Source organism: Musa acuminata, chromosome BXJ3-9 (assembly GCF_036884655.1).
Source record: "Musa acuminata AAA Group cultivar baxijiao chromosome BXJ3-9, Cavendish_Baxijiao_AAA, whole genome shotgun sequence".
NCBI lineage: Eukaryota > Viridiplantae > Streptophyta > Magnoliopsida > Zingiberales > Musaceae > Musa > Musa acuminata.
Genome location: NC_088357.1, coordinates 42,688,791 through 42,704,811, shown reverse-complemented (window position 1 = coordinate 42,704,811; position 16,021 = coordinate 42,688,791). Strand labels below are relative to the sequence as shown.

General features: G+C 37.0%; 2 protein-coding genes across 6 annotated transcripts; one reads left to right on the top strand and one right to left on the bottom strand.

Moving 5' to 3' along the window:
• Positions 1–521: 521 nt before the first annotated feature.
• On the bottom strand, positions 522–8,690 carry LOC103998688 (probable E3 ubiquitin-protein ligase HIP1). Of its 5 annotated transcripts, XM_065169229.1 has the most exons (8): positions 8,227–8,690; positions 7,210–7,377; positions 5,854–6,677; positions 4,861–5,795; positions 2,460–2,510; positions 1,182–1,280; positions 964–1,107; positions 522–892 (listed from the first exon to the last, which is right to left on the bottom strand). In XM_065169229.1, the coding sequence occupies exons 3-8, from the start codon at positions 6,611–6,613 to the stop codon at positions 761–763; spliced, it is 2,121 nt and encodes a 706-aa protein (XP_065025301.1). In that variant the 5' UTR covers positions 6,614–6,677; positions 7,210–7,377; positions 8,227–8,690; the 3' UTR covers positions 522–760. The 5 variants fall into 5 exon arrangements, with proteins under 5 accessions (XP_065025301.1, XP_065025300.1, XP_065025299.1 ...); XM_065169228.1 differs by lacking the exon at positions 7,210–7,377 and having other exon boundaries at positions 5,854–6,725; XM_065169227.1 differs by lacking the exon at positions 7,210–7,377 and having other exon boundaries at positions 5,854–6,717.
• A 3,121-nt stretch (positions 8,691–11,811) lies between these two features.
• On the top strand, positions 11,812–15,641 carry LOC135648641 (PTI1-like tyrosine-protein kinase At3g15890). The gene is made up of 4 exons (XM_065166514.1): positions 11,812–11,992; positions 12,079–12,229; positions 14,252–14,514; positions 14,600–15,641. The coding sequence occupies exons 1-4, from the start codon at positions 11,949–11,951 to the stop codon at positions 15,261–15,263; spliced, it is 1,122 nt and encodes a 373-aa protein (XP_065022586.1). The 5' UTR covers positions 11,812–11,948; the 3' UTR covers positions 15,264–15,641.
• The last annotated feature ends 380 nt before the right edge of the window (positions 15,642–16,021 follow it).

The window sequence follows — 16,021 nt, the reverse complement described above, 5'->3', positions numbered from 1 at the left end:
ATCGAACCGCGATAAAATATACCAAAGTGAAAGGTAAAAGAGTTACCAGGGAAGAATTGTGTTTAGTTGTTGAGGCATAACAAGGTTAGAGATGGAAGAAACTTCTCATGTGCTCATTGATTCCCTCAGGCACATTTTAGATCAGCATCCTATGCAAACTGAAAAGGTAGAGAGATGGATCATAAGAAAATGCCAGAAAAATGAACTGCAGAGCATAGCAGCAATCCAGGTTGACCACAATAATAATGCAACTGTTTTTGAAGGGTCACAGTGCATAGTTCAACCTGTAAGACAAAGCTGTGCCATTCATGGTCATGGCAACATCATCCACCCAATGAAATGATAAAACAGAGAGAGAACAATCTTGTGCCAAAACAATAGATCAACAAATAATCCAAAAGTTAATGGACTTGGTTATTGGATTAGGTTATTTCAGATCTTATGCTATCTAAACCATTTGGAGCCCTGAGGTCAATTTTTTGGAAGCAATTTGTAAATATAGGAGAAGAAACAAACATAAATGAAGGGTAAAATAGTGCAAACCATAGTAGTAAAGCACAAACTTCCAACAATCCTGACCTCCTCCTATGTAGGTGGCAGGAGTCATATACCATGCAATATAAGACTCAAGCATTAAAATCTATAATGTGACTCGAAAATTTTAGAGGAAGAAAAAAATCAGGAAAATGCTATCTTTTGTTGTGGTATAAAGTCGCTGCCTCTTAATTCGAGATGGAACGGCAGAGTCTATCCTTTCTTTTCAGGTACTCAGGGCAGTTGTTTTACAGATGGGACATAAATTCTTTATCATCAACCATTGCTTGATGCAAGCAGTGTGGAAGTCATGGCCACAATCGAGTCGGCCCAACTCTGCCCCTTCCATGTATTCTTCCTGCCACAGGACACAAACTGTTTCTGAGTTCAACCGTTAAGGAAAAGCCTAAGGGCCTGAAGTGGACTCACCCGACAGATGCAGCATGGTTCAACTTCCCCCGATGGTTCTGATGCGATAGATACATACTTCCGCTGTCGTAGGCAGTTCAGGATTTTTTCCTCGCTGAGCCCAGTGTTGACATTTCCTATACGCTCTCCCAACACCAACAGTTCCTGCAAGAACAAAATTGTTTTATTTATAGTTCAAAGTTTCTTCCTCAAACAAAAGCACAACAAAAGATTATTACCTCATAAGACATATTATCCACATCCAGCCGCATATCTCTATACCTGTCATGAAAATTGGTGCCCCCGACATATCCTGACTGCTCAAATGATAAGAAATCCTGGCCAAGAATCATCAGAATAAGTCCAGTCCTATCATTCTGACACTTGGACTCAAGTTTATTGAACCAGCCAGGCAAGGGTACTTACAATCTCAACATCATAGACTCTTTACATCTCTAAAGGAATTTACAGGATTACAGCAAAGTAACATGTTTTAGATTGCGTGTATAAGAATATAGGACACCCTACAACCAGTTTCACTTTTAAAGTCCGTCAGTAACTAGTTTTCTATTAAAGGATGCTTTGCTTTGGTACTCACGTACAAAGGGTTTTACAAAGATAAAAGTCAATAACAAAATCTCCACATTAAATTTTAATCACGACCCAAATGAAACAGAAATCCCTTGGTCAGGTACAACAAAAATTTGAGATCGGAGAGACTTCCAGAACAAGATAGAAAGAGGCAACTACACTTAAAAAGGGCATTGCTAAAAATGAACCTTCAGATCAACCAGAATGAGAAGTGACTTACATTAGCAATATTATTCCTTTGCGAGAAGTAAAGAAAAGAAACTAACTTCTACAAACGAAAGATAAATCAGACATTGAGAAGCCCTCAATCCATCACCCCATCCCTCCTAAACTGAAAGATAATGGCTGGAAAATATCTGTTTAGCCTAGTTTTGATGTGCACATTTGTAGTAACTGAGCAAATTTTACATGCCTAAGGTCACTTGCAATTTAGATATTTTTCCCATGTCAACAAGTGAACCTTACCAAATACTAAAAAAGATATGTAGCTATGATAGACATGGGCTAGCTGTTTGATAAATAGCAACCATGCAATTGAATGAGAAAGGAAAACAAATACAATTAAATGAAGTTACAACATGAACATGTCTTTTCTTCTAGAATTTAAAATAAAAAGGCCAGACATGGAGGTTTTGGCACAATACAACTACATTACATGTTATGGCGATAGGAAAATAACTGAATGGTAATCCTGGGAGATAAAAGTAAATTCTTTAGGCTTCAATATGACTTTAAACAGCCTAGATACATGCCACTCAATCAGACAAAAGCCAAGCTATAAGGAGCATAAAGTCATGCTCACTAATTAACGATACCCATGTAAGATACCTCAATCATGCATGAAAGAATTTATCACCATACGACTAAAAAGGGAAAGAGAAAAAGGTGTAGAAACATAAGCTCAATGCTAAGTAATGAAAGCTAACCTCAAGCAGCAAGGTATCCCCCCGACGGATGAGATCAAAAACATTACGAATCTGTTAAGGAGAAAATCATCTCGGTCAATAATATGGAAACTAAAATAATATTCTATCAAACGTTTTCTCACTAAAAAAAATATGCTAGACAATAACTAGTCAGTAGCAATAAACAATTTCATATGAAATAAAAATTTCACTCTAAAGCTACTAATCTCCTGTAGAATTAAGAAAACCAAATAAACTTCCTACAAAACACCTCGTCCTGCTGCAATCTTCCAGAAAAGGTAAGCAGGTAACTTAAATCTTCAGTCCTGCTGCAATTGCCAGTTTTGCAAATGACAACAGGACATCTGAACATATTTCATGAAATTTCTGGTCTCAAGGGAAACATATTTGCATTTTTGTGTAAAATGTGAGAATTTTGTCAATTCTTGGAAAGAAAATGTCTAGAATAGCAGGAATAGCTAAAAGAAAAATATGCTTTCCAGAACCATAGCTTCATTCACAAGTGCACATGTATGTTTCCGCTGCTACAAAAGGAAATAAAATTATGATATCAAAAATTGTGGACTCACTGTGACAAGATTCATTTACTTAAATGTCAACAAAGATTAGCTAACCCACACTCGAAAGTATGGCCATGAGAAAGCAGAGAAAAAAAGATGTCATTGTCTGATACTTTACTTTACTAAAAATTATGTTTTCCTTGTAAAATTTAGCTATCTATGCTTTCCTTCTAAAATTTAGCTATCTGATGATTGTATATGGGATTGAGAATATGTCAAAAATCAGATCCATTCACAAAAAGACTATAAATTTGATTGGCAACAGGAAGTTCAAAGAAACACTCGAGCTAATTGGCTACCAAAACCTCAAGATTTCTCATCATAAAATACAAACTTAAACAGTTGGCAGATAGTGTTGACAGTTGGAAACCACATATGAAGGAAAAAGTCTTCAGAATGCTGCTTGACTGGAGAATTTAAAAGACATTATTAAGATAGTGAAGAGCTCATACCATGTGTAAAAGGGCATCCCAGTTCATGAGGTTTCTGCTAATATAGGTTTTAAAAAGGTTCAATATAAGAAACCTTACCCCTACAAGCAGAGAGGTTGTTTTGATCATTTGAAACTTTGACACCTAGGTCACAAAGAGGGCATTCAAATGGTATGTTACTAAAGAATAATTTAGGTTGTTTCTATGACTTCAAACCTAGACGCCTAGACCGCAAAGAAGCCACTCAAAAAGCATGTTACTAAGGAATTATTCTTCTTACACAAACAATGAATTTCCAACTTGCATAACTCATAAAACCTTCATGATAACCATAAAGAGGGGGCATGATATTTGAACAACAGTGTCAAATAATTATTCTAAGACCTTGCATTGGTAAGAACTTCGTACACTGAGCTTGCCCTTTTAGGAACAAAATTTTCTTCACCACTAATCCACTATTCCCAAAAGGGAACCTGTATTCATCCAAGTCTCCATGAAAATCTTCATCAGAGTTCAAAGCGATGATTGAAATACTACTGAGTCTTGTCTGTTCATCCAAAATTTCAGAAAATCACCATGCATATCCAGGTCTCAATTTGATCTGATGCTACCAGGCTCCACCCACTTATTCCAGTCAGAACAATATATTTATGTGCTGTTAGGTAGTGCCAGCCCTGTCAGCTGATTCAGATCATTCCAGCATGGTCAGCACCTACCAGATATGCCTTATCTTGTTACTAATATCATGTCAGGAAGTTCTTTTAGCTTGATATGGCTTCATTTCTAAACTTCAATTTGGTTGTTACCTGCACACAGCCCCGAGCATGATATAATTAGATCGTGATCCCGTACAAGCCTATCCCATTTTTTAAATATCTTTGTGAACTAGTCAGTCCTAAGCTTTTGTCCTAACTCTTTGATGCTCAAAGCACCACATGGCAACCAGATCACAACACCCATCATCTGATGAGCCTGGACACAAGAAAGTGGGATTCTCAAGGTATCTGTTTGTCTCCTCGGTATAAAAAATTGGTTTGATGTTTTCTTTCCTTCCTAGCGCCAGCATACCATTTAGTGCTGCAGGCATACAATTTACAGTTAGTCCTTGTTTCCTTATATCCATGAATGGCAGTCCATACTGGTCAAAATGTTCATCAAATGCACAAAAATACAAATTGGAAAGCTTTAAGAGATCGACCATGAAGGTTCTTATAATATGTTATTAGGTCATGCAATAGTCTCATGAAGGTACCAAGTTCAAGCTAAACCTTAAAAAAGTTTGATTATCAAATGTCAAATGCCGGACAGCACATGTTTTGCTACCAAAAGAAGTAATTCCTGAAAAGGCAAAAAGATATTGAACAAAATCCTCAAATCACTTTCTTTATAGATGGAGCCTTCATTGCATACCTCTGACGTCCTCCTTCTGCCTTCTCTTGCAGCTGCTAGAGTCCGCATGGACAAGGGATTGCTCAAAGCACCATCATTTTGCCTGTGCAACATATTTGGGAATCTCATGTATACTTGCTGATGATTACGTGGACCAGCTCCAGGTTGATGACGTCCAACCTCCTGTGATGTGGAAGAATGGCCATTACGTGGAGGAAGGCTCACGTTCCAACCTCTAGATTCAGAAACTGATGATAAAAAAGACCCGAGTATAGTTTCTGATAAGCGCCGATGTTGGTGGTGAGGGACCCAGTTTGCACCTGGTGATTGATAAACACCTGAGTTGGTGCCAACTTGTGATGTAGGCACTCCATTTCCTGATAACGTTGTGTTGCCAATGGTCAAGCCCTGGTTTGTCTGGTTTTGCACCAATTGCCTGGTGTTAGGTGGGGGAATAAACAATTGTTCTGCTAGATTACTTGAAACACTCATTGAGTTTAGCTCCCTAGATGCTCCATCAACTGAAATTGCTGGAGAACCTGAAGAACTGTTTGCTTCTCTAGTGGAAGTTCCACTCTGTGGGAAAGGGTACAGATCTGGAGACAATCCAGGAATTGTTTGTACAAGAGGCTGCCTACGTGGCCCCATATGGCTACCGACTAACCTAGAATTTGATGGCTGATTTGATGGGATTGTCAGAGATGGCTGTTGAGCAGGCCAAAGATTATTCTGAGTAATGTAATTCTCTTGGTGCAATAGGTTAGGTATGGTAGCATTAGTTAGACATGCATGGTTGACTCTAGTGCGAATATTCCTTTGGAAGCTTTCATCATTTACTGCTGCACTACCAAAGTACTGGTGTTCAGAAGCTGCAACCCTAGTGATTGTGCCAATTCCAGCATTTATTTCTTCTTCCGCATGTTTCACACCTGATAAGTACATAGATAGGACAGATACTTTTTGAAGTAGATTTAGGAAAATGAAGAGGAACAATGGGCAACAAATTAGTCTCACCTTCATTAAAGTAACTAGAGCTTCCGCTAGCTGAAGACTCCCCATGAAATCGTTCAATGTTCTTTCTCTTGTGTGAAAAAATTTGATCATCCAGTGCAACTCGTTGTCTGTTTCTATCATTGTTGGATAAGAAATCAATAGCTCTGGAAGAACTCTCAAATGTACCTGAAGAGCTTCCAGAGAAGGAAACAGGTTGATATTGCATTAAACCTGGATTATACGGTTCTTGATGTTGCCCTGATTCAAGAACCTGGCTACTCATTCCAACATGAGCTGAACCGTAGTCCAAGTTATGAGGGAGCTCACGAAAGTTGAGAAATTGTGAAAATGGTTCTCCATTGTTGGCATGATTACCATTAAGTTCAGCATCCGTGTTCTGAAAAGAAAGAGTATGGCTACCTTCAGATCCACCATCTGATATCCTTGGCCCACTGTCTTGATTACTTAGAGAAAAGGTCCAACCACATTCCTGTTTTATTTCATCATTACTGCCTTGGTCTAATGGGGGCATGCTAGAGCTTGTCCCAACTGGATCCCAGATATTCAGGCTGGCACTCCCTTGACAAACTACATTTCCACGGGATATGTTAGTACCACTAGGAGATAGTGGATTGCTGGGTAAATCATGGTTCTCTACTGAATTAAAAAGAAGGTTGTTCCAAAACATTTGCTGATCCATGACTGAGCTACTTGAACCAGATGCTCGATCATATTCAAAAGCCTCACAAAAGGGCTGAAAACTACTCCTTTGCCCCTGCATCAGGGATTGTATGTCCTCCGCTTGCAACTCTTGCAAGATGTATTCAAGTGTAGCTCAGCAGTCACTACAGAATCATTATCAGCAACTCAGCTACTGTTTGAATACTGCATAGCTAATAATCAGATAATCAAAAATTATATGCAATAAATGCAACAAATTTTATAATCATAACATGTATAATTTATAGGCTACATGAGAAAAAGCACGAATAAAGCAAAAAACTTGTGATTTCTCATAGTGGAACATGATCATTCAATAAAATATTTTCCTAGGGATTTCATAGCAATGTTGAAATCAGCCAAGAGACTGAATTGATTCACAGATTCATAGACCTTTAAATAAAAAGGCTTACTCTCTCCTTATAATGGGCCTCTGTTGATGACTACTTTGCAATAGGCACAGATTCAAGGTTATTTACAAATGAACTGAAAAGTAAAACGAAAGGCTTTGTTCTTATCCTATTAGTAATCATGTGTACATATTCCTTTCCTAATTCTTCATTCGATGAACATAACTAGCATAATCAATCAATAAATCAACAGCAATATAATTGACGTAACTTGTACTACCAAGAATTTGCAATTGTCGAGACATACTTCAAGAGTCAGCATTTGGGCTTTCCAAATCCGACATACTGGAGTTGGAAACAGGACTCGATTGAACCAGAATGGATCAAAACCACAACATATGTATGCAAATAAGCATTTATTTGATTCATGTAAACCATACACCTTGGTTACATGTGCTGCATATCTGAGAGGAATCTGAATTTCACCAAAGAATTTATAAAACAGGTCAATAGATATTGAAATCACAAGTTCCTAAGAGTAAAAATACTTGAAGACTGAAACTTCTGCTCAGGTTTTGGCCCGTCAACAACCAATGAAACTTGCTATTATCTAATGTACTTTATCTAGGTACATTCTCAATTCATAAATTGAAACCAAGCTTCTATACGTTCTATGGAAGTTTCATTGTCTTGGCTCCCGTTGATAATGAATTCAAAGACCATACTCATGCCAGATATCAATCGATTTCACGCTTCATCATTATTCAAAAGCATGAAAAAGCGGAACCATTTAACTTCATTCTTCTGATAAGCAATGATCAGAAGTCCATGGACCAATGTCACATGACCAATTCAACCAGCAAAATTTTATCCCTGAAATCATTTACTAAATGAAAGCAGATGAAAACCAGTTACAAGAAAGAGATAGTAGATGAAAGATCTTATTTTTAATCCTAGCATAGATGGAAACTTGTTGAAGCAACAGTTTATCAAACATGCAATCAAAATGCTCACGGTTTTAATTTCCGTAATTAGTCTGGGACAATTCAAGGTTCCATAAGAAGAGACAGGATCTAATCACCCTACAAAAGGGACATAACACAAACATCAAACAAACAACAGCAGCTAAGACGCAGATCGGTAGACCTCCAAAAAGGAGGAAACCAGAACGAATCCGAGACCAATTACCACGCCATGGAACCCCAAAACCCAGCACAAAAACCGTTCCTTTTCCCATAAAGAAGCCACAAGATCGATACTAAAATCTCAATAAAAATCCTACTTTTACATAGGATTCCGGAGGATCGGGTCCTAAAGGTCTCACCTTTGAAGCAAAAAACGATCCAGAAATCTCAAAGATCGACCAGCAAGAAGCCTCCTTCGCGCCTTCCCTACAATCTCCACCGCTCTGCCGTCAATAACAACATATAAACAGCCACACGGTCATCGAGGCAAAGGGATGCCTCCGATGGTTCAAGAGAGCTGAGAAGAGGAGGAATCGGCTGAAGGAGGTGGCGATTGTAAAGGAAATGGGGGAGAAGGAAAGAGAGCAAGAGAAACCGGGGGAAATGAGATGGCTTTCTCCCTCTTCCTGCTTCTTTTTACCCCTCTTTGTGATGATGCTTTGAACCTCCCCCGCTACTAATATTCCAGAGTTGAAATAGAGAGAGAGGGTGGCAGGAGAAGGTGATGAAAGACTGTGATGTGTGCCAAGCTGAAGGCTTATCTTTGGCCTACACATACTCCTTGTGCACCTCAATGCTCAACACCTCACCCCTCTGTCTTCACCTTCACCTTCTTTTTCTTCTTTTCTTTCTTTGTTGCTTTACCTTTTTTTTTTCCTTCCTTTTATTCAAGGGGTGAATCTGATCCCAAATACATGTTGTTCTAATCCATTTTGTAAATTATATTTTCATTTTATTTTCATATTTCTATCTATATAAATATCCATCTCAAACTCAATTATCAGATATTCTACTTCTTCTTTTAGCAAATCACATGAATATATATATATATATGATGTATCTAACTTATTACCATATTTAATCTTATTAAATTTACATATAATTATTGTTTTTTTGTGAATATAACTAAGTAGCTCATCAACAGGGAGAGAGCTCAAAGAGGTAGTTTCTTGCAAGGAGAGACTTCCTTAATAATTATATTCCATTTTTGTACTCTAATTTATGTAAGTCATTTTATTTAAATTAAAAGAGATTTTCTTTTCGAGAATAAGTAATGAAGAGTAAGTAATAAAAAAGCCTTTATATTAATTATTTAAAAAGTATAAACAAATTTTCTATGAAGAATAAATGAATTATTTAATCATGATATGATGTGACCAAAAAAATATCATCATTTTAACTTAGACATGTTTGTTCCTAAGACCAATTGTTGATATTTCAATCATGCCCAATTATTTCATATTTCAAATCCAAAGACAATATTAATCCCAACCAAACTCCAGTCCAAAAACTAAACCAAATTGTAGGCAACTCCAACCCAACTCACATCATATCAATTCTTGGTCAAATATGGCATGCTTGGCAAAGCATATGATCTTAGATGGTGTCATGGATTCGTTTATTTCTTTCTTTTCCATTTCCCACCATGGATTTATTGTTTCATGTTGACCAATTTTTCCATTTCCACTCATGCTAAATATTCTCTTCAAATAAATTATTTTGATTTGAGGGTAACATGTCACCTCATCTCATCATCATTCAAGCCTACCTTTGTCCATTAACATCATTCATTTCCTATTCTTCCAAGTTGACTTGGAGGTAGCGTTGTTCTCTCTTGCCACATGAGACCTCACTGAAAGCAAAAGGTTGAGAGATACACCATGAGAGCCTCGTCGAATTCCCACTTTAAATCTTATTATCCCAAGCCATAGCCACTTTGTGATGTCGTTAGGTGAAACATAATCAATGCCTTGGAGCAAATGAAGATTGCATTTAAGGATCGACTTTAAATGCTTCTTGCAACATTACTAATGTTTTATTTTTAATATATGTATGTATATATATAAATATAAATTTCATCTCTTTATTTTCTAGTATAATATAAGTATTATTTAAAAAAAAATGTTTATTTTTTTAGTATAATATATGTAATTTTAAAAATATTTAAGATACTCGCTAATTAGTTTCGACATGAGCAACTAATAAAATTAGTCGAGTTTGAGTTTCGATTAAGAAAAACTCATAAATCTAACCTTACTAATATGAATAAGAGTACAAATGACATTAAAGAAAAAAAAATTCATGTTTATTTATAATATACCTTTTTTAGGTAGATCACTAAAATGGATATCATCAATGTGGTCACATAAACAAATAAGATATATATATATATATATATATATATATATATATATATATATATATATATATATATATATTCAACTATAAAGTTTACATCATCTCCAGCTTAGTGTGGAAATGAAAGACCCATTGCAACAACTTGGTTTTATTTTACATGCTAAAGTATACATCATCCTACAAAGTTAGGAGACCAAAGTAGATAACAAGCTCCAATTTCAATTATATATATATATATATATATATATATATATATATATATATATATATATATATATATATATATATATTGGCCAACAATTAATATGGCGTATGAGACAACCTAACTTGATATTTAGCATACTAGCTGCTAGATGGAATCAATTATTAGATGTTCATAGAAACTTTTAGAACTATCATTGATGCAATATGATTAATTATATTATGCATATAGTTTATGAGATGCCTTAAAGAAAGGCCTCGATTTAATATAAGGTAAAGACAACAACAACAATTTGATTGATTGTAGTGTCCACTAATTCCTGAGAGAATAAATTATTATACAAATAACATTTGAACGGCACTCTAATCAATACTTTTAGAGAAATATAATTGGTTGATTTTCCTTCAAATATTTTTTTTGGATATTTCTTAATAGGTGCTTTCATTTTTTTTTCTCAAATAGTGCATCTTGTTTATCTCCTTTGTCCTTGTTCTTGTTTATCATCCTTAAGTTTACTCTTGCCTTCTTTTATTATTGGAATCATTATCTCGTTTGATTTCTTTGCTCTTGTCCTTATCCATCATTATTTAGACCTCCTTACACCTTCATTGTGGATGACGATGAGGGGAGGCTAATGGCATCATCCTATTGGCAATAGAGGGTAGGATCAATGCTAACGGTAAAGGGAGACTAATGATGAAGCTATTAATATAGACGCCAAGGAGAATAAGGGCCTCACGATGTCTTGGCAATGTCAGGCGAGAACATGGTGTACTGAGGGTGATAAATGAGAATATGACGATCATAAGCAATGAGCGACAACGAGAGACATTACAAAAAATAATATACACCATATGGGAAAAAAATAAAAACATTAGTTAAAAAATCTAAAATGAGAGATTTTTTTTGAGAAAATCACTCAATTTAATTTTGATCATTTGACTAAGATCAACAAGGATCATTTCGTAAAACTAAAATATAATATGAATGGTATGTCCTAAATAACTCAAAACATAGAAATAGTTCCAATTAATGTAAAAGAAAATTATAAGCTCCAATTAAGAAAATATTTCGTGTTATGGTAACTTAAGTTGTGACGTGATCGGTTATCGAAGCAACTTTGCAAGTTAACTTCCAAAACTAATTGCCTTCCTTTTTAAGCAAATTGTTTTTTTTTTTCCAAAAAAGGCTAAAAATAGATTAAAAACAAATGTTCTCAACATATTCTGAATCCATCGATAATGTTCATACCGCCGCCCCCGGTGTTCAAAATAGTCGAATCATAAAGCGCCACGTAGTTGGCACCACTTCCACCTAAAGTCATCGCGCAGGGTCAGCAGACCCGTCACCTTCCTTCTTTGACCCGTATGGAAAAGAGACTTCCGTCACCGAAAAGGTCAACCACGCGGTGCGGCGGCGTAGGCGGCGCGTGCATTGGAGGTCTCGCCGTCGCCAATTCTCCACCGACGGAGCTCAGAAGACCATTAAGAGGAGCCAAGGGGCGGAAGGACTCCGCGGCAGATGGCCTTCGGCTCCTTGTTTTGCTGTGGGAGATCCGCGAATGGGTGCGTTCTCGTACGGGGGTTTTCGTGGTCCGACCGTTCGTTGGTGCTAAAAAGATGCTCTCTTTTTTTTCCCCCTTGGGTTGCAGGCGGCAACGGCGGAAGAAGGGATCGCCGACGTGGAGAGTGTTCTCGCTCAAGGAGCTGTATTCGGCAACGAATAACTTCAATTATGATAACAAGTTGGGCGAGGGTGGATTCGGCAGTGTCTACTGCGGTCACCTTCGGGATGGATCTCAGGTATTATGCCGAACTGGTATTCATGTTCTCCCTTCTTGTTGTTTAGGTTTCTGAAATATGTTGAAATTTGATGTTTGCGGCTAGAGATGACGGTAATTGGCCTTACATCTTGGAACTTGGAAGAACACCTAAAGAGAATATTTATAACATCTGCAATAATATTTTGTATAGAAAGCTTTGTGCATGATCGATAACATGAAGGCCTGAAGCAGAATATTGGTGAAGGTTTTATGCTGGTCATGCTTCTTAATGATCATGCAGATGTGCACTTGCTCTTGTTTTCTTGCAGCCCAGTGGAATTGTTCTCTAGTATCAAAATCATTATAGCAGCCGATTGAAATCAAGCGGAGCACTTGATTAATTGATTTGCTATGGATTTGAACAGTATGTCGTTACTAACATGAGAATGATCTGATTATTTGCGGGCATATGGCACTCGGATGGCCAATAAAAGCAGTTGACAAATATATAGGAAGTTTACTGTGAGTTGTCGTCAAGTTTGTATTCTGCATCTCCAGATTTTACTTAAGTACTGAACTCTAGAAGCTTGAGAATTTATGCCAGTAGCAAATTTGCTATTAATTAGTAATGCATCTTATTCCAAGTTTGAAGAATTGTCTACTTGTTCATAATTTTCTTCATTTTTGGGCTTGGCTTGCCTCATCAATTGACTCATTTTGCATGTGCAAATGGTTTGACAAGGTGTTATCTTCAGTAATCACGACTCGGAAAAGTATTATGGAATTAATTAATCTGTCACTAAATACATTTAAGAAGACCTTACTGCTTGATTGGATAAAATAGAGAACGGCTGTTTAATCCTAGGCTATGGGCTTCATTTCAACCCCACCTTCATACAAGGGATGCTAATATTACTGTATCTGAGATGTTTTTCAACGTCTACATGGCCATTAGACAATCTTTCTGATGGCAGATATTTCAGTTTCATTTTTCATGAATTTGTACATCAAAGCCAACAGCTTCCCTCTTCATCTTCTAAAGAATACATGACTAATCATGATGTAGCAATCTGTTAGAGAACACTTCTAAGGGTCCCTTTTTTTCCAGTCATTTGAAATCCTCTTATATTCGGTTATACTGCAAACTTATTTAAAAGAACTTGTTTCTCCTATTTAAATCCATCTATATCAGCATGTCCAAATTATGGCTTCCACATATGTGTTGATAATTATAGTTAGCTGCTAGCCTGCTACACTGGTCAATGGCCAAATTTGTTGATTGTTTTTTTCCTTTTTTTTCATATTTTCTCTTCCATCATCAGATGACTTCATTTTAGTGTACTTTGCAGTACCTCTGCCTGCTTCAATTCCTGTTGGAACTACGACAATTAACTTGGGTTACCTATGCCTGTTTCTCTTGACTGTTAGTTATTACTGATATTTTATATGTCTAAAGTTCCTTTGAGATTTGTCTTACTCTAAATCATACATTAATGCAAAGATGTTTTCTGTGATATAGTCATGTTTGCTTGGGATAATATTTCTCAGAAATTTATGATTGCTTTCATACACAGATTATGTCTTATGGGATTGAGACTAGAATATTAAATTAATTTAGTCAGCTCCAATAAGTAACCTGTTAAAGTAATTTTTTCAAGAAGTTTTAAGTATGGCAAGTAATCTTGTCAAGGATCACTAAGCACTTGGGCTTTTCTGAAAGAGCTGTTCGCTATATTCTCATTATCCATTTAGAAAAGAGAGCTTAAATATCAAATGTGATTAGCTCACGAGATGGCCAGGCTTGATGTATGAAACCATTTGTTGAAGCTTGGCTTGGTGAGTATGTTTCAGTGGCAAGTAGCTCCCTCTAGTGCTTATTACAAACTTGTGCTTGAGCTCAGCTCAAATTAGATAACACCATGTTTGTGCCAGTTGGGACTGAGCATATAGGTTTAAGGCTTGCCATATTTTGTGCTATTCCCCAGTTTACAATTTTTTTTTCCATATGAAGTTAAAATTTATTGTTTGTCCACGTATTGTTGGTAAGTTGCATTTTGTTTAGATTGCAGTCAAGCGGCTAAAAGTTTGGAGCAACAAAGCAGAGATGGAATTTGCTGTTGAGGTTGAGGTTTTGGCAAGAATAAGGCATAAGAATCTCCTCAACTTACGTGGATACTGTGCTGAAGGGAAAGAACGCCTCATAGTCTATGACTATATGCCCAACTTGAGTTTGACCTCGCATCTCCATGGTCAACATGCACGAGAAGGCCTCCTTGGTTGGGGTAGGCGTATGAATATTGCTATAGGTTCAGCCGAGGGAATTGCGTAAGTTTACAAACTTACGCACTCTAATGCTACTTTCATTTATTCAATAACATGTGAAGCCATGATACTGAGATCTACTTCACAGGTATCTTCACCATCAGGCAATGCCACACATCATCCACAGAGATGTCAAAGCAAGTAATGTTTTACTAGACTCAGAATTTCAGGCACGTGTTTCAGATTTCGGATTCGCAAAGTTAATTCCTGATGGTGCAACGCATGTTACCACAAGGGTAAAAGGCACTCTTGGTTATCTTGCACCAGAGTATGCCATGCTAGGTAAAGCATCAGAGAGTTGTGATGTCTATAGTTTTGGAATTTTGCTTCTAGAACTTGCCACTGGAAAGAGGCCCATAGAGAAGTTGAGCCTCACTGTGAAGCGCTCGATAACAGACTGGGCTCTTCCGCTGGCTCGAGAAAGAAGATTTAAAGAAATGGCAGATCCAAAGCTCAAAGGGGACTTTGTGGAGTCAGAATTGAGGAGGATGGTGCTTGTAGGACTCATCTGTGCCCAGAGTAAGCCAGAGAAGAGACCCACAATGCTTGATGTAATCAACTTGCTTAAAGAAGAGTCCAAGGACAAGCTTCTGAATCTGGAAAATGACGAGTTGTTCAGAACGGACCTTGCCGCTTGTCATCAGAGCCTTTCTAGTCCTCAGGACAGTTCAGATGGCATTGAGAATGATTCAGAAAACGAGAGAATAAAGGGAGCTGGTCCTTCAACTGAAACCATTTCTGGTAATTCCTAGAGAGCTAGTATACAACCATTGATGATCGATGAATGATGTTCTACCGAAAAAAAGTACCAATTCATGGTTTTTCCTTTTAAAGGAGAACCTTTTATGATTGGCAAAATGCAAGACAACTTGAAATGGTTTGTGGGCATCAATTATTTGGAGATTCCTTGATACTGTGTTGTAATTTTCTTCCTGAAACCTATACAATCCTTCTGAGTATCTGGAAGTATTTTGAGCTGGTGTTTGGCTCTAGTTTAGCCTCAATGTTCGTTCTGTTTGATGCTTAGAGATTGCAACTGATGTAATTTCCGTGTCACATGACGCTTACTATCTTGGCTGCCTTGATGCTGTAAAAAGACTGAAGTCAATGTATTCAGATTTCTGCTTCCATGCAGTGCTGTCCATGAAACAAGATTTTATCTTTTTATCTATAATCTACAAACATGGGTCAATATCTGATCCAAGCTAAGCCTTCCATCATATAACATCCATAAGTAAGCATACACAGGCACACTAGCTTGCAGTTTAAGCATGACCAGCACATCAGCTTTAGATTTGATAGAATTCTATATCAAATAGGAATACCAAACAAAAGCTTCCCTATTCATGCATCAACTTTATACAACCATTGGAGTGAAGCTGAAAAAGAATTACAGAATGGAGTATATTTATCTGCAAACAATCATACCAATGGCATTTTAAACTTTATAAACAAGTCACTTGAGAGATTTTTATGAACATTAATGCCTGCAGACCCCAGCAAGCTCATC